At 38.0% G+C, this 22,275-nt stretch overlaps 2 protein-coding genes across 27 annotated transcripts in view; one reads left to right on the forward strand and one right to left on the reverse strand.

Moving 5' to 3' along the window:
* The window catches only part of CUL1 (cullin 1), a 54,097-nt gene extending 41,552 nt beyond the window's left edge, over window positions 1-12,545 (forward strand). For all 5 annotated transcript variants that reach the window (XM_068936038.1, XM_068936039.1, XM_068936040.1 and 2 more), the window contains 13 exons: window positions 477-584; window positions 678-784; window positions 2,034-2,082; window positions 2,527-2,658; window positions 3,221-3,338; window positions 4,359-4,435; window positions 5,176-5,307; window positions 6,680-6,772; window positions 8,329-8,376; window positions 8,459-8,541; window positions 9,966-10,071; window positions 10,870-10,983; window positions 11,906-12,545. In XM_068936038.1, coding sequence (XP_068792139.1) covers window positions 477-584; window positions 678-784; window positions 2,034-2,082; window positions 2,527-2,658; window positions 3,221-3,338; window positions 4,359-4,435; window positions 5,176-5,307; window positions 6,680-6,772; window positions 8,329-8,376; window positions 8,459-8,541; window positions 9,966-10,071; window positions 10,870-10,983; window positions 11,906-11,986 — 1,248 coding nt within the window. In that variant the 3' untranslated portion in view covers window positions 11,987-12,545. The remainder of the gene's footprint in view (window positions 1-476; window positions 585-677; window positions 785-2,033; window positions 2,083-2,526; window positions 2,659-3,220; window positions 3,339-4,358; window positions 4,436-5,175; window positions 5,308-6,679; window positions 6,773-8,328; window positions 8,377-8,458; window positions 8,542-9,965; window positions 10,072-10,869; window positions 10,984-11,905) is intronic.
* A 2,404-nt stretch (window positions 12,546-14,949) lies between these two features.
* EZH2 (enhancer of zeste 2 polycomb repressive complex 2 subunit) overlaps window positions 14,950-22,275 on the reverse strand; it is a 59,606-nt gene continuing 52,280 nt past the window's right edge. For all 22 annotated transcript variants that reach the window (XM_068936065.1, XM_068936052.1, XM_068936063.1 and 19 more), the window contains 8 exons: window positions 20,688-20,728; window positions 19,393-19,518; window positions 18,823-19,001; window positions 17,908-18,003; window positions 17,243-17,324; window positions 16,298-16,378; window positions 16,100-16,184; window positions 14,950-15,274 (listed from right to left, as the gene is read on the reverse strand). In XM_068936065.1, coding sequence (XP_068792166.1) covers window positions 15,214-15,274; window positions 16,100-16,184; window positions 16,298-16,378; window positions 17,243-17,324; window positions 17,908-18,003; window positions 18,823-19,001; window positions 19,393-19,518; window positions 20,688-20,728 — 751 coding nt within the window. In that variant the 3' untranslated portion in view covers window positions 14,950-15,213. The remainder of the gene's footprint in view (window positions 15,275-16,099; window positions 16,185-16,297; window positions 16,379-17,242; window positions 17,325-17,907; window positions 18,004-18,822; window positions 19,002-19,392; window positions 19,519-20,687; window positions 20,729-22,275) is intronic.

The raw sequence follows: 22,275 nt of genomic DNA on the forward strand, positions 1-22,275 counted from the left end.
AGAACTGTCTTTGGTAACTCTGAGGTCTTTCTGGAGTTGTAACTATCGGAGATATGGTATTGTTTTTTTACTGCAGCGATTTAACTGGAGGATTTCTTCTGAAAAATTGCAGTTTTATGGTTTTCCATGTCTTCCAGGTATGATTGGAGTTAAGCTTGTATCTTAAAAAAATCTCCCTTTTGGAGATATTTGCAATAGTTGAATAAGTGAGTTTTGTTTCCTTTTGTACTATGTAATGTGGTAGACTCTCTCTGTAGTCTGATCCCTGTAAATAAAAACTTGCAGTAATGTAAGTCAGTTGTGAACATAAAGCCTAAATTAATCTGGGTACTATCTTACATTTAAAATGTTTCTAATACTTTGTAAATTTTCACCATAAAGATTTGCTAAAAACAGTGATTAGTTCCATTTTGGAAGAAATAGAAAGCAGGAAGTCAGTGGGTTTCATTGCAAGCAACAAGTTCTTCCTCTTACAGGATCCAAAAATGTATGTACAGACAGTGTTGGATGTCCATAAGAAATATAATGCTTTAGTTATGTCTGCATTCAACAATGATGCCGGTTTTGTGGCTGCGCTAGACAAAGTAAGTATGCGTGTACGTAGTGTCGCGTGATGACCATTTTCTCTCTTTAGTGTTTTGGCTCCCAAAAATTTCACTGTCTTTTGTGTTTTATAGGCTTGTGGTCGATTTATAAATAATAATGCAGTGACAAAAATGGCTCAATCATCCAGTAAATCCCCAGAGCTACTGGCGCGATACTGTGACTCTTTACTAAAGAAAAGGTATGTCTTCAAAGACAAATTATTGTTTCAGGTTGGCTTTTGTTTTTAAAAATATTTAGCATATGAAGTTTTATATTATATCTTCAGAAATGGAACTTAACATTTCAAGAAAATTTAATTATGCCCAATTCTGAATGAAAAATTTCAGTAGGGCTTTTCTTAAAGATTGTATTTCGTTTTCCTTTTTTAAGGTGTGGGAGGGTAACAAAAGAACCAAGCCCTTTTTTTTTTCCTTACAGGAGACTGTTCTATGTGTGGGGTTTTTTTTGTTTTGGGGTTTTTTTTTTTTAATGAAATTGACGTGGTGGGGTTTTCTTCCAAAATTTGACTTGTGTTATACATGTTGTAAAGAGGAGAGGCACTTCACCTTTTTGCATCAAAACTCTTGCTTTCCTCCTGTTTTTTTCCTCTATATCTTCTTCCATCTGAGCAGAAATTGAGGAGGACAAAGACTGCCTTCCAATTTCTTGTGGTTTGTAATTTAATTAAGGTATTTGGCTTTGAATGGTTCAGCAGCTCGTAAATTGAATTGGTATCAGTCCAGCTCGTACTGGATTGGTGTCAGTTTTGTCACTGGCAACTTTGCTAGCTGTTTTTGGGAGGCAGAAAAAAGATAAAACCCAGGAAAGCTCGCACACTCTTCCCTTCCCCTTCCTCCCTGCCCTGCCTCTTCGCTCCTCCCCCCAAAGAAGTTATCTTCCTCTTTTCATAAATCCTAGCTTTCTGCAGGGTAGCTTTGGATTGTGCCTGATGGACCAGCATGATATGGAGGAAAACAGTGTGTTGGCACCTTAGCTCTCACCCAGTCAAGAATGAGCTCTATGAGCTGTTGCTTGTTCGCTGTCTCTAGCACTGAAGATAAGAAATGAAAATAGCCTTTAGCAGCAGAGGAAAGCTAGAAGAGAGTGAGCCACATGTAAACACGCAAATCCTACGAAATATCCCAGGCTTTTAGGAGAACCCAGGCGCTTCATGGTGCAGGACTTTGACCTATTGTTTAAAAATCTCATACTTCAAAATTGCTTAACGTATGTGCGTTATGTGGAGTAATGAAAACTGTTCATTTAATTACATTGTTTCCTGTTAAAAGAGCCTTTGGCCCAAAAAATTCTTCGGTCTGTCGTTTTAGCCATGTTCCTTTGTTTATGAAAAAAACCTTCCACAAACCTCCATATTTTATTTTAATTTAGTTATATTATTTTAATTTAACAATTTTGAAATCATGAAAAATACACTACTTTCATTGCAGCTCAAAGAACCCAGAAGAAGCAGAATTAGAAGATACGCTCAATCAAGTGGTAAGACATATAAATACAGGTTTCTTCTGCATAAGCTTTGACAACTTAGAAGTATTTGATTGTCGCATAAGGTAGATGAAATCAAACCTTTTATTCTGGATGTTTGTTTTCATTACTTAATATTTTAGCTTTTCAGTAATATTCTTAAAAATCTCTGCAAGGCCTATTAATTATATTAAAAAAACAAAAAATTTAACCTTAAGTCAACAACATATTTGAAGCAGTGAACAGAATTTATGCTCACTTGAATCTGTATGTTGAGAGAGAGAGAGAGAGAGAGATAAATATATATAAAACCTGTATATGTACAGTATACAGGTAATGTGTTTACAATTGTATCCCTGTTTAAAAAAAAAAAAAAACTCTTAAGTGTTAATGAAATAGCTTCTGTTGTGGCTCTCCTTCAATACAAGCGCTTAAATATTTTCTTCTTCTCTTTTCCAGATGGTTGTCTTCAAGTATATTGAGGATAAAGATGTGTTTCAAAAATTCTATGCTAAAATGCTGGCGAAAAGACTTGTACATCAGAACAGTGCTAGTGATGATGCTGAGGCAAGCATGATCTCCAAACTTAAAGTAAGTATTCCTTGATTGTCCCATGACCTGCCATATTTTAGATCTTCGCAATATCTTGGAAAGTATTGACGTATGTTCTTCCAAAATATTAGGATTTTATTCAGATTTTGTTACATATGCTAGAAAAGTATAGGACCTCTGCACTTTTGACAGACGTATATGTCTGTCTGATGGAATAATTTTAATTCTAATGCAAATAAATTACATAAACAACGTTATCCAAATGAACGACTGCTGAAATGCTGCCAGTCATATTGCTTAATTCCATTAACCCTTGTTGGTACAGGAGTCGAGCCAAATAAAGTCTAACAGTCTTTTAGTAGTGTGTTCATTGTGTGTGGGTGTGGGGGTTTTATTTTTGTTTGTTTGTTTTTCCAAAATTGTCTTCTCCTGTTTTTGGTGCCAGTGAAATAGCCCTTGTCCAGTTTGGGGTCAGTACTTTGAGTAAGAGAAATACTGAACTTTGTACATCTGCTTTTAAGAAAATGGATTTCTGTACTTTTTCATTCTTCGGTGTCAAAATGTATGGTCTTGCTGACATATCTGTGCTTTTAAAATGCAGCAAGCTTGTGGTTTTGAGTACACTTCCAAGCTGCAGCGGATGTTTCAAGATATTGGTGTAAGCAAGGACTTGAATGAGCAATTTAAAAAGCACCTGACCAATTCAGAACCATTAGATTGTAAGTAATACATTTATAATTAGCTGTTGTTGCAGAATCTGCATTACTGTTAAGTAGTTTAGCTTCCCTTCATTTCTACACAGAAAAGCTAAGTATATGACAGAAATATTTGATTTACACATCATGCCCCAACAAAGTTACCATTATTAATATTTTGACCAAGATAGGTAGGGTGTTTAAATTAATGTTTTAGGTCTGTGCTCTATCTTCTAATAGCACTTTATATCTTCTGTTACGGGTAGCCTCCTCCTGAATTTGCAACTCATCTTTAGGTAGGTAATTAAGTTAAGTTGAATCCTGTCGGGTTTTTTTTTTTATGATTGGAAAGATGTTTTTGTTGAAAAGGGCTTGCTTTTGAACACAACTTGGCTTAGGTAATCAGACTCGAATGGAAACATTAAGAAAAAGGGTGCTCTCATTCAGATCAGTAGGTAGCCCTATTTCTTTCTTACGAAGAAATTTTTTTCACTGAAGCTTATTGAACCAAATCCTTTCAGAAACTGGTGATTATCATTTGAATGACTATGCTGTCAGGCTTAGTTTTTATTTATTTGTTTTATAGTGTATTTACTGACTTGCCCCAGATGCCTTACAAACATGAACATGAAAATTTTATTCTTTGCAATGTGTAATGTAGGCTGGCGAGTTTACAGTTGCGCATAAAAATAAGCAAATCTATCTTTTTTTTTTTTCCTGTTTGCAAATTAAAAGAGAAAAATCTCTCCTGGGGGTAGAAACAGGGTAGCGATCTCTGCAAATCAGAGAAAATTTAGTTACTGTCACAGTAACTCTAATGTTACCCAAGAGCACCTTCGTCTTACATGGATTCCTTTTGTTTTACTCTTACACTTTGGATAAAAAGTTTTTTATATTATTTTATGATTTCCACCATGTTTGAGCAGGACAGAACCCTTTCTGCTGGTTTATGTTAGAACTGTGAAACTGCATGGTTGAAAAGAGGGTGGACCCAAAGAAGAGAGTGTGGTTAAGCCTATTAATCTGCCTGCCCCTCTCTTCCAGTGGACTTCAGCATCCAGGTCCTGAGCTCTGGATCGTGGCCGTTTCAGCAGTCCTGCACCTTTGCTCTGCCTTCTGAGGTGAGGCGATGCCCTTCTTTAGCGCTTAAGAGGGAATTACTTTGCAAGAAGATTGCTGGTTTCTCCTCCTGTTTTTTTTGTGTGTCAGAGGGCTGGAATTTTTTTGTTTTGACTGTTTTTATCTAGTTTTGTTTTTTGACTGGAGGATGTTTGGAAGGAGACAAGTCATTCGGGTAGTAGGGGGAAATTATCTGAAAAGTAAACTGTTGTCTCTGATGGAAAGACCAAGATTAATGAATCTTTCTTCCAAACATTGAACAGTAACTGAAGTAAATCTTTGTTATTTTTCTGTGTATGCCTTTATTTAACAAACACTATTTTTTTCCTAGCGGTTAACTTCAGTCCGGTAAACTCCTCAAAAAGTAAACATTAGTTTTCTATCGAGTGTTTATCCAGAATAGACAAGACATGCTTAACATGAGAAATAATCCTCCATTTAACAACATTTACTTAAGGTGGTTAAAAGAAACTCTCTTTGTAGCCTTGCCTAACCTATCATAAAGGAAGACTGGAACCTTTGCCCTTGTTTAGGTTTTTATTGTTAATGATTTTTTTTAAAGAGAAATTCACCACAAAGGGAAGCTTTCATCTAATATGAAGAATTTGGGTTTCCATTTGTCTCTCCTAGAAAACATGGCAGTTGAGTTACCTGATTTGATTCTCTTGTGGTAGGTTTGGGAGCATATTCTAGAACAGAAGTGTAAAGGAAGCTAATCTTTGTTGCTGTTGTTTCCATACAGTTAGAACGGAGTTATCAGAGATTTACAGCATTTTATGCCAGTCGTCATAGTGGAAGAAAATTAACATGGTTGTATCAGCTGTCCAAAGGGGAACTGGTTACCAACTGTTTCAAAAATAGATACACGTTACAGGTAAGAATAACATCATACTAACGGGAGCACTTGATTACTGCATTGTCTAGAGGACTGAACGCTAGCTGATTGCTTGGAAGACGTGTTCAGTCTCTGCTGCACTGCTCTTACATTGTCTGGATGAGCTCTTTAGTCTCTTTACTCCTAAATTGGAGATAATAGCTTTTCCCTACCTTACAGGAGCATTGTGCCAGTAAATGCAGTAAAAATAATGAAGTGCTTAGTGCTGAAGTAGTGAAGTTCATGCGAACACCTGCACCAACACACAAAACTAGTTGTAACAGAGTGCGTTGAGCTGTGTTTTCTTCTTATGTCAAAGTATTCGTTAATAGTATGTAGTGATGTGTTACATTAAGTATTTTAAATCATTGAATTCCTTAGTTAACATGCATGTGGGTACACATGTATGTATACACACGCACACATATGTTTATCTGGTGTTTAAAATGCTTGTGTGCATTGATTTAGCTTTACTCCCATGAGTAATCCTACTGGCTTTAAATAAAACAAAGTACAGATGCAAGATCTGCTCGGTATAAATCTTTGATGTATTGCTGAAGTGAACCAATGTTGTTAGCCTTCCCCAGATAGCTGAGGTTGTTAAGATTCATAGAACCTTTATTATATGCTTGAATTATTCACTGTAATGCTGCTTAAGATCTACATTTAAAAGAAAATTGACTTACAGAAGTAAATTGTGGTTTAAACAGTTGTGGAACTGGGTTGTATGAGACCACTGCAACCTTTGTATGTGTTCTTATACTTCTCTTGCTTTCCTGTCTGCATTCTCTCAAAAAGTAGACAGAGGAGAGGAGCTCATAACAGTGAGAAGAAACAAGATAATCTCAGACTTTGAACTTGTGTGATCAACATATGTTAACCTGCTGGTGATAGACATGAATGAGCCACTGATGGCTGCCTTGTTTATACTTTTAGTTTAATTACTCTGTTAGAGTTGGGAGGGTTGTGAGGATTCAGTAGTCTATGTAGGTTTTTAATGAGGATGTAAATGGGTAAGAGTCAGGGACTGGCAGAGGAGAAATATTAAAAAAATAATATTAGCGAGTAAGAAAGATAAGGCTTTGATACCAGAGCAGGAAATGTGAAGTAGCGTCTGCAGCTAGTTGAATGTCCATATTCTTAGAGTTTATGTTTAGATAATGTTGGAATGCAGAGTTCTGGTGGTGTAAGAAATATCAGACTATTCTGTATTATTAGCACTAGTTGGATATTTTTCGTTATCCAACTATTCAGTGTATGTGTACACACTGGTGGATTTTAAGCTGTTCAAATTCCGAATGTATGTATGTTCACTCATTTTTCTATTTTTCTTCCCTCCCTCCCCTTTCCTTCTCTTTTTGGGATCTGGAAGGCATCGACATTCCAGATGGCAATTTTACTGCAGTACAACACAGAAGATGCCTATACCGTGCAGCAGCTGACAGACAGTACCCAAATAAAAATGGTAGTGACTTTACACGTTTAACAGCACTCTTGTGGAGTCTCTTGGGCTTCAGAGCTCTTCCTGGTATCATAAGAAATTGGGATTAGATATGCCTGAAGCCAGAGCTGATTCCTTTTCTGAAGGAGCAGTTGTTCTCTTTGGCTTGGTCAACTTGCTTTCCTGGTTTACTTTCTTGTAATCGTAACTTCTTAGACTTGTTAGTGTGGATGTACTATTGTTGATCAGTAGAATGAATCTTGTGGCTTCCTGCTGAGCTCTCGTAATGAGTTTTCAGTTTTTCACTGCATATGTTTTAATACTTATTTAAAAAAAAAAAAAAAAAAAGAAGCACACACTTCTAGGAAACAGTTTTTTCCCCACGTTAAGGTGTTGTGTTTCTTCCTCTTTGTATCTCAAGGCTTATAGCAGAACCTGCAGATTCATTGTCTCGCTATGTGTTGTGGAAAAGGTTCCCTTCTTTTCTTTTCAAGTAGACTTTGTGGCCCACAGTTTATTAGACATCTATGTCTTTTAATAATAGTTTTAAACCAAGTCTGCTGGATGGTACTTCTGGAAAGTCAGGCAGTTCCTAGTCAGTGAAGATTTTTTACTTTCAGAAATGTGCATCTGTAAGTTACTGCTGCTGATGCTTTACAGGAAATTCAGAGGTCCTATCTATGCCTATCTATAATAAATAATTGCATTTATTATAGAAGCTTGTTGGCTGTCAGAGATATAAACATTTTGGCCCAAATTCATGGTTAGGCCAGAATAAAGAAGCTCTTTGTACGGACAACACCTGACTGTGTAAAACCCAGATAATTTTCACAATAAGACTGTTTAAAATAGCAGCTCTGCAAGCCTATGTGGTATATTTACAGGAGGGTAGCCACCTCAGTCACTGCGCAGTGACAGTAATCAGGGCAAGTTCCTGGTGTAGGCCAGACATGAAAAATGTGCAAATCAAAAAGCAGAGGGTGCTCATTTTCTGAGTTTTGAGCCTGGCATGGTACCTGTATTTCCATGGTTTGAGCAAAATGCTTTCTTACACTTAACAGCTATTTTGCAAGCAGATTTATAGAACAGTAATTGGAAAGATCTGTTCTGTGAGATTAGCCTTTCTGAAGGATTTGACAACAGTTGATTAACTGCAAGGAGAACATGTCCTTACATCCTAAAAGGGCCCTACAGTGTTTTGTCTTTGTGAACTATGTATTTACCATTTCCCAGCCCCATCTTATAGCTCATGGAGATTGTGGAGTCTCCATCCTTGGAGATGCTCCAACCCCGACTGGGTCTATCCTTCCCTGCTTGAACAGGGGGGGTTGGACCAGGCAACCTCCAGAGCTCCCTGCCAACCCTACCTATCCTGTGAATCTGTGTTCTGCAGTCTTTGCTGCTTTTTCTGAATCTGTGTATTTTTTAACTGTACTTTTCTGTAGACGTTTAACAACATGATTCAAAGTTGTGAAAAATGAAATGTGTATTAAATGCAGAATGTTGCACTGTAAGATTTTAAATTTGAGAGAAAGGTGCTATATGTCTGTGCTGATAATTTTTTTCCTGTAACTTTTCAGGATATCTTGGCACAAGTTCTACAGATACTGCTGAAATCAAAATTACTCGTAAGTGCTTTTGCTTTTTTATGATCTGTTTAACATTCAGCAAAATGTCTTAATACTTATTTACTTAATTTATTTCTTACAGGTTTTGGAAGATGAAAATGCAAATGTTGATGAGGTGGAGTTGAAACCAGATACCTTAATAAAACTCTATCTCGGTTATAAAAAGTAAGGAAAAACTTCAGCAGCATACATCACTTGTGTATAATTGGCAGCATGCTGCCTTTCTGCTTTCAAAATTTGCATATACCCTAATACGTGTGGGATGAAAGCTTTGTGGTTCAACTGCAAGTTCAAATGTGGATCCAATATACCTGCTTCAAAGGAGGCAGTTGGCTAGTAGGGGAATGGAGAAGATTTCAACTGTTCAACTTTGTCATAAAGTCTGTCAAGGCCTGAATATGTTTTTGCATCTCCATTTTGTTCCTTGATTCATGTCTGCATAAATATTATATTATCATGCCCTTTTTTTTTTTTGCCAGCGTGCATGATTTACATGCACTCAGCAAAATACATTATATTTTATAAGGTTACCATGATGTACAGTGATCAGCAAAGGTCAAAGTTTTAAGTGCTCTTCCACTAGAGATAACCTGATGAAGATCAGCAGGCTCATTGTAGAGCTTCAGAGTGTAAAGTGCCTTGAAAACTGATATAATGAGCACAATTTTCCATAGTCTTTACCAACTTAACCAGTGCTGTTTTCAACATTCATCTGTTGTAAGCTGTACACCCTACTGTGGTGATTTTTTTTTTTTTTTTTTTTTTTTGTATCATGCTTATCAGAGTGTAGACAAATTCAGTGATGAATTTGGTACTTTTAAAGATATGCTCTCTGGTGAAAGAAACACTTTTTAAAAACCTTGGGCCTCACTTTTTATCTGCTTTCCTCCCTCCTTGATCAATAATTACAGATCTGTTTGTGGTCTTTTGAGAATTCAGGGCCAGTTACATAGCGTAATAAGGGAAACGCCTCACTGTTGCTGCACTGTCCTAGAACACTGGTTCCCAAATTATGTCACGAGACTGTGCTCAGTAAATAATGGCTCGTCTCTCACCAGCCAGGCTCTGAGTGCAGCCAACGGGCTAAGCGCTGCCACGTGCTCACGCCGCTCAGCTGGCGTGGCTCCTTCCCTGCCTGTAACTCAGCAGCTTGCCTGGAGAGCACGGGCCCATGATCGTGGAGTTGCCCCACCATGGTGGGGGCCCTGGCAAGCATATGAGCCATGCTGGCTTTTACCTTGAATAAGATTATTTAAAATTTTCCAAAGTGCCAAAGTCACATTTTGTTTAAAAGTAATCTCTAGGCTTAAGTCATTTTGACTTTTATTTAAATACCTGCTGAAAGTAAGGCTATGGCACTTTTGAAAGTGGTAATTTTGGCTCCTACATCCAAACTGAGGCAGTTTGGGCGTTAGGTTTTTTTATTCTATTTAGGAACATCTTAATTTTAAAAAAAAAAGGGGAGGGGTTGGGTAGCTCTTAAAGTATAAGAATTAAAAAGATTACTGTTTCAGTGTGGGTTTTGGTGGTGGTTTTTTTTTTTTTTGGAAAGCAGACTAATTTTTTTGCTTAACTTTTTTTTTTGGCAGCAAAAAGTTAAGGGTAAACATCAATGTGCCAATGAAGACTGAACAGAAGCAGGAGCAAGAAACTACACACAAAAATATAGAGGAAGATAGGAAACTACTGATTCAGGTGATTTGAATTGCAGAGTATTTGCACACCATGCACCTACAATTGTAACTGTGAAATTCTTTAATGAAGAGTGGATTTACTTATTTTATTAAAAGACAATGTGCTATTCCAGTGCAGAATCAGATTTGATCCAGCAATGTATTTATAATACTCTTAAAGGCTATTAGAGTCTATAATAGAAAATGTAAAAAGGCATGATAGGATACTGTTGTTCTTCATTGTTTTAACAACATGCTAATGAGTGTTTGGCTTGCAAAGATGCATACCCTCACCAGGTACTGATCTTGGAAGAAAACCAGTTAATATCTAGACAGATAACTAGATGGATAAATAATAATACATAATGTCTGGATAGAGGGATATGTTAAAAATAAGTCTTGAAGATGTTATTTTATCAGTTCATTAGGAAACCACTTGAGAAGCAAATGCAGGGGAAGGAAGTAAAATTTTTTACTAAGAATATGCAACATTAAGGTTAAATACATGAATAAGACTTAATGCTATATAAATATTTTTATGTTGATGTTAGTACCATTATTATTACTGACCTTAAGCAAGGTGGTTCTTAATTCAATTCATGTGTCGAGAAACACTTCTAACGAGCGTATGCTGCATACAGAATACTGAGCTCTTAAAGTCTGCCTGAATAGTTGGCATTTGCAGGCCTGCTTCTCTCCATCTGCTGCTCAGGTCTGTTGTGGTGATGCTTCTGCATGATCTGCTGGGGAAGTAAAGTGGGTTGATCCAGAAGGACAAATTGCATGCTCCTAAGCACATCTTTCTGACTTTGCTCTTCAGGCTGCTATTGTGAGAATCATGAAAATGAGGAAAGTTCTAAAACACCAGCAACTGCTTGGGGAAGTGCTAACACAGCTCTCCTCCAGGTTCAAACCACGAGTTCCAGTAATTAAGGTATGTGAGAACTGCAGCTCTGAGTCTGTGTCAGAGGAGGGAAGGGGGGAGAAGAGTGTTGTTTCCAAATTAAAAAGGGCAACTGAGATGAGATCAGTTGGGACAAATTTTCATAGTTCTAAACAAGCAGGAAATATTTGAACACAAAATACTGTATTTCTCCTGCGGTTTCTCAAGCAGTCATGTGCTTGTTTGCTTTTGTTTGCAATGGCAAAATAGAAGCTCAAGTGCTGCTTCCAGCAGCAGCAGTGCTAGCCTAAAGCAGCCCCTGCCCCGTACCTACTTCTCATTCCTGCGCTTGCGCGGCTCTCCCAGTTGTGCCGATGGCCATTGCTTACAGACCTGCTTAATACAACAGATCAGAGAACTGTTGTAGGATAAAATAACTTGAGGAGTGGGGGAGGAGGGAAGTGGATCATACTTAATTCTTGTTCCCTCATCACGTTTGTTTAGTGGTCCCACAAATAGTTTTACTTGCACAGCTGAGAGGGCAGCATGGAGCAAGAAACAGGCAGTGGAGAGTAGTTGGCACTGATGCTGAAAGAGATGCTGTGTGTTCACGACCTAACTGTGTACTAGTTACTGCAACCCTATATTTTGCAACATTACAATAAGCACTCTGCATCTCGGTTTAATTTTTTTTGTTTGCCATCTTACTGTGAAGTTGCTCAGCATACTGATAGTCACTACCCTGGAATGGCATCAGGTAACTGTAATTCAGTTTAGTGGATTAGTGAAGTCCTCTATCTGGATGTTCTCAGTAACGGGAAAGCCAATTGCTGCGGTTTGTGCCCCTTTTTTCTACCCCCTCCTCTACTTGGCTTGAAATTTGACAGCCGATATTGTTAAAACCTTGTAGCCACCACAGAAAGGGTGTTTCTGCTGCAGTGTCCACTGTTTACCTTTTTGTTTCCTCCTACAGAAATGCATCGACATTCTGATTGAGAAGGAGTACTTGGAACGTGTTGATGGTGAGAAGGACACCTACAGTTACTTGGCTTAACGTTTTTATTAGCAATTATCTGACTGTGTGACACTCAGCAAATAGGTATGTGATGGAAAGAACGAAAGCAACTGAACTTCATAGCAGCCGCCCTGCTGCCATTTGGACCTCCCTTTTTAATAACTGAGACCAGGACTCCCATCAGCCAGTCTCAGATTTACATCAGAACTGCTCAGGATTGATACATTTCAAGTATGTAAATATGGACACCAATGCCATTTAACCTAATTTAAGAACAGAAAGGAATCAAACCCTTCTCCTTTAAGGGTTGCATGCTACTGCATTTAAATCAATACATTGGCTATATGATAAACAGCTGTCATCACAGGCAGCACTTATAAATGTTGGCAGCACTTTGAGAGCGAGTCTGAATGGACCCATGTGTAATCTGCTATGAAAAACCATTTGTATAGTGTGTTTCATTTTTTAATGTGTGATAAATAAAAAAAAAAATTAAAAGATTTCTGTACAAGTTGCATTTGGTTTTATTGTTTTAAGTTTCAGTACTTACCTTTCTAAATGTAAATAAAAGGTATAATGGTTATGAAAGCTATAACAATGTTTTACTTTTCCTCATTTCCACTATTTTCCAGTAATTTAAAGCACATTTTGTCCTTTAAGGAAATTAATTTTCATTTCTAATCAAAGGTGCGTGTTGTTTCTTTTTAAAAGGAAATGTTTGTTTTGGAAAGAGAAGAAAGTTGTGCTGATCTCAAAAAATATGTGGAATAGAAAATACTTAAAATATTTATGGCAGTACTTGATCACTTGAAATGAGAGGCATTTTTTTGCTCCTAAACAGATATAAAATGCATTGCACTTACATGCTGCCCAGAATTAATAAGCAGCTTAGGCTGTTCCTCTGTCTGAATAGAAGAGGAAGTTGACTATGTTCCTGAAGAATAGTTCCCAATTCCTATTGAGTGCAACCTGCCATGGGAATAAAATGGTTGAGTGTTTGTTAGTATGTGTAAATTGACTGAGCAGCCTTCATTCCATTCTCAGTGTTGTGTGTTTATGATGAAGTGAGTATTGGCTTTCAAATGTTAACTGTCTACTCTACAAAAGGTTACCATACTTAGGTCTCGGTTTTGCTAAGTATATGATGGTGAAAAGACCCTAGCTGGCTGTAGCTAAACCTTTTTCTTTCCCCTTAGAAATGGTAATTTGTTCATTGTTTGTCTGTGGCAAGAAGAAAAGGGGCCCGGGATTGGTGTTGATACTGTATTTCAGTGGGGAAAATTAACTTTTAATGGCTACAATTGTGCTTTGTTTTGTGGGAGCTACAAAAATGGGTGGTTACAAAGAAAGGAAAGCTTAGTGAAGTCCCTGCTTGAATGATAGAGCAGTAATAGAACCGATTTGAAGTGGTTTGGAAAATTGAAGTAAAGTCTCATCCCAGTTGGGACTTTGCTTGCTCTTTCCATCCTAAAAGAACTTGAACTATTCTGAAGATTGCCACTGTGGGAAACAGAAACACCTCTCTGAAATTACTGAATTTCCTCTTATAATTTAGAAGAATGTAGCTTGGGATGATGTCCATGTTGGGTGTTGTGGATTTTTTTTTTTGTTTGGTTGGTTCATTGTGAGTTTTTCTTTTGGTTGGTTGCTATGTTATTTTTACAGTTCTGCAGAATATCCTGTGCTTTGCCATGGCATAACTCACCTGAGTGTAGCATTACCTAGAGCAGTGAATGATGATCCCATCATGGGGAAAGCCAGAAAGAACCTGCCATGTGAGAGCTGCCTCTGAAAGCCTAGTTGGGCAGCCTAACACATCACTGGTAAAGCAGCATTGCCTCTGTCTAGGGATTTGGTTTGGTTTGGTTTTAATGCTGTGTCTTACAAATATCTTTATTTTTAAAACCCATCTGCTGTAGACTGAACTGGAAAACAGATTAGTTTTGACTGGCTGGTACAGGTGACTAGCTGACTGGTCAAGTTGCCCACATTGCCACCATACTGATGGGGGGAGACTCAAGAGAACAAATAACAGGAGTTCCCCCCAAGGGAAAAGTTTGAACTGTTCTGGCAGTTTTGCATTAATAAAATGAGAATGTGAATTCTTTGTTGTTCTTTATGATGTACTTACTGCTTGGTGTCCTAAAAAGGTAAGAAGGTATTCTAGCAGATGGCTGCCATGCTTGAGAGAGGACTGACTGACTACTCTTAGGTGAGTAGTACCAGACTGCACTGCTTTGCTTTGGCCCTTTGTTCAAAAGGTTTAACTAGTTAAAACCATCACAGTGACAAAGAGTCAGACAGGTAGGTTTCCTTATCAAAGCAAAACAATTGTGCCCTCTTCAGTAAATTTCCACATTGATTGAACTGAGCAGAGATTCAAGCCAACTGCGTGGGACCTGGGTTGTCATTAAGCTAATATGCATAGAGAAGCAAGTCTTGCACGACTAGATATAAAGACACATCTTAAAAATCTGTCTTGAAAGCTTTGCTTGCCCCATCCCAGCTGCTCCCCTCCTCTTTCTTTTTCCTAGGCACTAGCAGCAGGAGCAGCTCTGATGACAATTTCTTGTCAGCCTGTTTCCCCTGCCTTTAAATGTATTCACTGCTACTGGACCCTATTTAGGACTAATATGTGGCAGCAAGTTGGGGAGGGGGGGAATTAAGTGCAGTTACATGTTGTGACAATGTGTTAACTGGAGGAACAAAATAGTTCTGAAACAGCAAAACATTTTGGAAAACCTGAATTTAATCCAAAGGTTTCCTGAAAAAACTGAGGCTTACTAATATTTCACTTAAGTACTATATTTTCAAGTTTCCATGGTTAGCCTGACAGATCTGCACTGTTCATTTCTTTACATTCATCAAGTATGACCTGAAGTAACAGAAAGAGAAATAGTTAAGTAGGGTGCTGCTTTTGTTGTTCAGAAGTTGAAAGCAAGTCTTCCAACCACTTCCTCAACTGGCTAAAACAGAATTTTAACTCAGTTCCACTAAAAATGAAGAAGTTCAAGTATCCTTTATTCAAGGTTGAAAAAATGTACCACACCACATTATTGCAAAAGTTCATAGGTACAAAACACTTTGCAGCTGGTGAGAAGGCAATAAAAAGTTGTCTTTTAAATTTGTTACTATAAATTACTGTTACAGTACTTTGCAAATTCAGAATTTCAAATTGCATCATTTTATTTTTCTAAAATTGCCCACAGTACTAGAAATTCCTGAAGATAAGGCAGCTGTTTGTTTAGAAGAAGAGGTAGCTCATGTCAAGGGATTTCCATTTCTCTTTCAATGCCCACATATTTAAGGGCATCAGCTTGGCTATATCTAGGAGGAAAAAAGAAAAACAAAAAAATAGTAAACACTGAATATTTCAGCTTCATTGTTCTGGCATAACAGTAGAACCTGGAAGACTCTTGTACCTAGCTTTTCTAGTTTCCTCAACAGCTGGGGGCACTAGCCCCTATATAACTGTGCAGATACAGAATAATGGCAAACAAACATTTAAGGAAGTGCTTTTTAGAAGCGGCTGAACAAGGGGTTGGGGGGGGGGGGGGAATTCCACACTCTCGCCTCTGCTTTCACAGCAGTCACTCTCATTCTAGCTAGTGTAGACTAAACCACAGTTCTCAAGGTGACCTTAAACAGTACTGTTTGTTGTCATTAGAGAACTTTTAAGTTTTTCTAGAAGTGAGACAATTTTAGAAGAAAGTATGAACAAAACAATTGTAGCAACCACTTCTGTAACAGAGCAAGCGTATTTCTACCCTTTCTGAAGGATGGGAGGGACAACCCCTGATGCTACCTATGGGACTCAACCAGTGTAGTCCTTTAAACATTAATACAGGTCTGCTGGGAAACAGTGGATGTCAGTTCCCATATCTCAGTCATAAGAACGAACCTTGCTCAATACCAGCTGCTGTTTTGAAGTTTGCAAGGTTCTTTGCCAGCTGTTTTGCTAAAGTCACACTTCTTATGATAGCTGGCTTATTTAAAAAAAAGGGGGGGGGGATGGACAAGGGCATTGCCGCATAGCTGCTGAGAACTAAACTCTGGACAGGAGGCAGACATGGGAATTAGAGCTGACCCAAAATACATGTAAGCTAATGCAGTGTATGACAGGGAAGAAGTTGCAAAATACCATCTACCAACCTGTAGTCAAAGAACAGTTCTTCACCAGTCTGAATGGCTCTCTTAGCAAATATACCTATTCTGTGATCACCATTAACCATCATAACTGTTAAGAAACACAAACATTTTCACACAAATAGTGATAGATGTGTATTCTGAATTAGTATCCTACATTTCATATATTGTTAGACTAAAACAAGTTAAATGTTTAAAACTTACCTTTTGCATAGCAATTTGGATTTACTGAATGGTTTGCAAATCTAATTTTGTTGCCTTTGCGTGTTGCATCAACCACAAAATCTAGGAAAAAAAAAACAAAGGATGGATAGGTCACCTACAGCCACATTTTTGCCTCTCTCTCTTGTTAAATTTTATATGATGTAGCGTGCTTGGATTTTTGCAGCTAGAAATGATATAACAGCTCGGCTTTCCACATGGAAGAGCTGGCACAGTGTTATACAAAAGCTTTATTGTGCTGCAAAACTCAAAAGCTTCCAGTTGCCCCATGCTGTGCCTTCCCCATTTATCTCCTGCCACTGTGACATTACCTTAGTTTCTGATTTGAGGCTTCTTTACCTTTATCTCACAAGTACAAGTATAAAATATACTAAGTCAACATCTATAGAAGGTAGTTTTAAAAAAATTTTTGTTTTGAAGTACTTCGTGCTTTACACAGTGCAGGATTTTTCTCTTCAAATTGCAGCAGCCACACATCTGGTTCCCAAGGTTTCCCCACCACCACCAAATTGCCTCCATAATTTACTGCTAATTTTACTAATTGTAGTAAAATGACTGCAGACAATAGCTAGTAAGACTTTTTTTTATTCAGGCTATCTTACTGATGCTTGTATGTAATTTTACTCCATGAAATTCTATTTCTGCTCAAGTCATCTTGTGTAGTTGGCTTGGGTAACAGGCTCCATCACTACTGTTTAGCTGTCTTGCATTTCAGGAAGGTGCATTTCAGAGGTGGTGGTGATGGGGAAATAAACCCACCCACAAAGTTAGCTGTCAGTGTTAGGGGTCTGTAAATTGCTGAGAAAAAACATGCACAAAAAAGGACTTTTCAGTGTTACCTGCTACCTGCAAAGAACAGGGATGAAAAGAATTGCTTTTTTTTTTTTTTTTTTTTTGCTGCAGGGGTTGTGACTAGTACATACATACCATTATTCAAGTTAAACAGAAAGCTGCACATGTACTTGTCATATACTTTTCCTCTTCTGTCTGCCTCATCCTGAGAAATAATCTGAAAGAAACAGTACTAGTAAGAGACTATCTCTCTTCTTTTGTAACTGTAGTGGCCTCAGATCGCAAAATAAAGGGCTCTGAAAGAAAGGCTTGTTTTTTCCATTCTCTGGCATTAAAAATATTCCCAAACTTAAAGTATGTTTTTCAGCAAGTATTTTGGGCCTACCACACAGTCATGGTTGCTCTTAGCATAAATCAGTTGTTCTTTCAGAGCAGCGGGAAAGCAAAAATTACAAGAATCTCAAAATCAAGACTGCATAACTGATTCAGGGTTGTCTTACTAGCGTGGAATATCTTTTAGAGAAAAACACTTACTCAATTTTAGCAGTACATTAAGTGATTTTGCACAAAGTTCCAGGCACATCTGAACTGAAATGAAATCTGAGATGCAACCGACACTCCTGCCTCATTCTCACAAGAGCCTGTGTCAATTTTTTTGTGACATTTAAGCCATCTAGCTCCTGAGTTTGGAGCCTTTGACAGGAGTTGCTGAGACTGTCTCAGAGACAGTCTCTTGATCTCTAGCCAACACACAGCTTTACTAGTTAAGATTATGCATAAGCAGTAATGTCCTTCCTTACCTCACCACAGTATTCAGAAATGAACTCATTCTTCTGTACAGGATCTTTGATGAAAATTCCCCAGCCTGCCACATCTGAAGGTGCCAATAACAAGTGCTATGGAAGAAGAAAAAAAAAACAAAAAGGCTTTAATCATGGCTGGTTTGGATTTTTTTTTGGAATGTACCACTTCAATGAAATAGGACAAAGATTCTTCTAACCATCAAATGCACACTAAAATTAAAGCATGTAGATAAGAAGTTGTACATGACAGAAAACCACATGAAGTACCTGAAAAACTACAAATTTAAAGTTTAACCTTGAAATAAAGGTGTTGCATATATGAAAAAGCAACTTTGTATACACTAAGGACTTCAAACTATAAAAGTCTGCTGACAGGATCCTAATATTGACTAGTTTAATATTAGACTGACTGGGCTGTGGGAAGATGTTCCAGAGCAGAATGAAGAAACTTTTTTCAGCAGAGAACTAAGTGGGCTTTTCAGACATCTTTGGTAGGCTATATACACATCTATCCTTCAGCATCAACTATTGAAACAATAAATAAACAAAATCAAGCCAATATCCAGTCTCTGAGCCAAGATTCCTTGAGGTTGATCTAGGGAAAAACTTATGAGCTATTATTTTAACCAGCAGCCTATTCTGCAGATTACAAGCGAAGCCTGAATAGGGGAACAACAGATACTCCGCTGTAGTACTACATACAAAACACCAGTTTGGTGCTGACAGATGATGAAGTGTACAGAGAGAGCTTAACACAGCATACAACTGAGAACAATACACAAGTGAAAGAACTACCTCCCCTTCTAGATTATTTTTTCTTGCTGACAGCATGAAGTCAAAGAAATTCCTTTCTCTGGCATGAAAACATAAAAACCACCTCAAAAAAGACAACAGATGTGTATATTTGCATACTTTTTTGGATCCTCTCTGAATGCTGCAGTTCTTGCAAGAAACATTTTTGCTGTCCCAGTGGTCAGCTGCTCCACATGTTAAACAGAGATCAGGATCACATTCACGTACAGCTAGGTAACATGGACACTGCTTAGTGTTGCATTGTGCTTTACAACGACATCCAGGAAACCTGTTTTGGCCTACCAAGAAACACATGGAAAAAAAGGCAAACATGAAAAATTGTTTTACCATGCATGGTAAAATTAAGACAATACAGATTATAGCTGATCAGAATATTTAAAAAATATATAACCATTGAAACTCTGTGTAGGACATTTGAAGAACTGTATGTTCTTGACTGTCCTGAATTTCTTACAGTCTTTCTCAATTCTAAGTCTTAATTAGCCATTAAACAAAGTCCAAAGGAATCTTAAAAGAGCCAACTTAAACAGAACATGTTCTCCCTTCTTGTACTGTATACTGCTCTTGAAAACATTGCTTGCAGTAGGGACAGACAGCTCATATGAATTTACATGTTGGGATATGGAACAGTGAAAAAAGTTATAGATTGCTTTTAAAGTTGTTACTTACATTCTGAGCTGCACTGACAAAACTTCTCACAGAAATTTTGAGCAATCACACACGGGCATGAGCTGTCACAAGGCTGACGCGGATGATCACATGGCTGATAGTTGTAAACATGATTAGACGACCCATCTGAATGAAAATAGCAATATTTTGTGAAGTTGAAAGGTGTAAATAAACAAAATGCAATTCCCTTCATTCTTTAAAGCAGAAATACCCTTTTAGTCCCTTAACTTTCTAAAAAAAAGAAAAAAAAAACCCAAAAGCAAACAACAAATAAACCCCAAACCTACAATCAGTGGAAGAAAACAAAAAAGGACACCAAACCAGAATTGTAACGGTAATCAGGTGTTTGTCAGCGTTAGTTGCTTGCTTCCTAATGCACTTTATTCTTCCCATTACTCATCTGCTTAGAGCATTCAGAGCAGAAAGCTCTGAGCTGTGGAAAACTGAACTACGAAACTACAATGGTATAATTTCCTGTGTAAGCAATGTTCTAGAATAACAATGATATTACTCAAAGTAAATTTGTTTGAAATACCACAAATCATTTTTATTCTGGAACAACAGTCAACTCTCAAACAGATAACACTGGCAAAATAATACCTGGTCATTATACCACTGTGCTTTTCCAAGTCAATTTTCCAATACAGACAAGTCTAAAATCTTGCAGGCAAGGAAGGATTATCAGGGCAAAGTCTAGAGCATTATCTGTAGAGCAGCTAGGAGAATTTGGCGCTGTATAAATTACATTCGCTGTGAACACTCCTGAGCTTGTGTTGGTTTACATGTATTTGTAAAAACGCTGAGTTACCAATCAGCAACCAAAAGGGGGAGAGAAAAATTATTTATCAATCAATATTACCAATTATTTATGTTGCTAAGCGTCCCAGCCGTTCTCATCGACTTATCAGATAACAACTTCTAAAGTAAACTGTTTTCAAAAAAGCAAATGCTGCTTATTACTGCAGATTATACTATTAGTACTCCTTGTGCTTCAATGAGGCCATCCTGAAAAGATTATAAATTCAGCCTCCTTCCCTTTTTACTGAATTATACAGAGGTCTTCCAAACAGTTACATAAACCAAACAGAATCCATTGTCCCTTCTGTATCTGTTATAAGAGCTTACCTTTTTCTTTTTAATGCCCCATGATCTCTAGTTCCCCATGGAATGTATACAATGGCCTAACATTAAAAAAAAAAAGCAAAACAAAAACAAAACACCCACAAAACCAAAACAAAAACATAATAGTAGGATCTTAAAAGTTCAGGACATAAATTGAATGGAAAGATGCTAACCCTTTTTCAGCTGTATCTTTCTGCAATGAGCAGCCCACAACCTGCAAAAACACAAAACAAACACAAGAAGGTTGACAGGAACTCCTCCTGTAGTGGGCTGGGAAAGGTAGCTGCATCTTGCGCCCACGCTTGGATTAAAATGGGTGAGTTTCTGCTAACGTGAGCAATCTGCTAAGCATGTAGAAATCAGAAGTGGTTGCAGCAGAACTGCCCTGTCCCCAGCTCCTAGAGCTGTCCCAAGCAGTCCTGCAGGCTATTCCTTGCCTTCCCCCCACCCCGCCAGCCACACTCCTCTGGTGCCAGGAGCGTACAAAGAGCCACCCCCACCCAGCCCAGGCTTAGACTCAGGTGGCTTTTGAGGAAAACCTGCAAAGAGGAAGCTGCCAGAGCTGCTCCCAGCAGGCAGGGGTAGCGGCAGAAGGACGGACGTGTAAACCACGGATCTGCAGCAGCATGGCTGAACAGAGGAGCAAAAGGTCTGCCAGCTGCTTGCTTCACCAGCCCTGGGCCCAGCCCAGCCTAGTACTCTCTGACAGGTCTCAGCCGGCTGTCGGCTGAGGTCCGAGTACAGGACAACAGAAGATCACATTTGTCCAACACAGCCACGTTGACACAACCTCAGTATTATCTGCTGGTTGGACAGACCTTTCGCCATCTCATTCTCACTGTTGATATCGCACTAACCCTTTTCCGTTCTACTTCAAACTCTGTATTTGTCTATTATGTCCTTTAGTCCTTAGGGGACTCTCTCCCTTTCCTTAGCCTTCCAGTTAGCTAATGCCCTTCTACGCAAACATGCTCTTTGCAATTTTATTTTCATAGAAATAACATGCCTGTAGTTATAACATAGCTCACTATACTTACAAGTTAGTGATTACCCCTTTTCTTTATTTTATATGCATTTCAGATCGCAGTTGCTTCAGGCAGGGACTGTCTACTATTCTATGAATTGCAGTATGAGGCACAGTTGAGCAAGAGCATCTGTCTGGTCTTTAGGTGCCACACACAGACTTATACTTCAGTAAGCTTAAAGTGAAAGTCAAAAGTCAATGGTTTAAACTTTTTTTTTCAAAGCTGGAGTACAATTTTATGCATTTTAGTTAGCACTTAGAGTTAAGTGACCTAAACCTAATAGCTTCTTTAAAATTATCTGGAGTAAGGATTTTCAAAGTTTATTCTTCCCAGGGTTTGTTAGGATGTCACACAGCACCATTAAGAGTAAGGGAGCACTCCCCTCTCCATTCCCTGGCCAAATAACTATTAAACATGCTGTTAACTTCACCTACCAACCTCTTTCTATGCAGATTTATTACTACAACTGGTCCAAAATACTAGTGAATACATGTAGTTAAAAATCCTCAGCACAGAGTACTTGGAAAACTGCACTGCTCTTCAATGAATACAATGCTCAGAAGTTTGCATTCCAAAAAAGTAACTTCTATATGTAGTCAAACAGGAATTTTTAGCTACTACTTTCTTTTGTACATGCATTATATCAATTTCTATTTTAACTAAGTCATTCCCCCCCACACACACACACACAAAACAGCTTTAGGCAAACATAAACCAGATTCTCTATGCAATTGCC

The sequence above is a fragment of the Struthio camelus genome, chromosome 2 (assembly GCF_040807025.1).
Source record: "Struthio camelus isolate bStrCam1 chromosome 2, bStrCam1.hap1, whole genome shotgun sequence".
Taxonomy (NCBI): domain Eukaryota; kingdom Metazoa; phylum Chordata; class Aves; order Struthioniformes; family Struthionidae; genus Struthio; species Struthio camelus.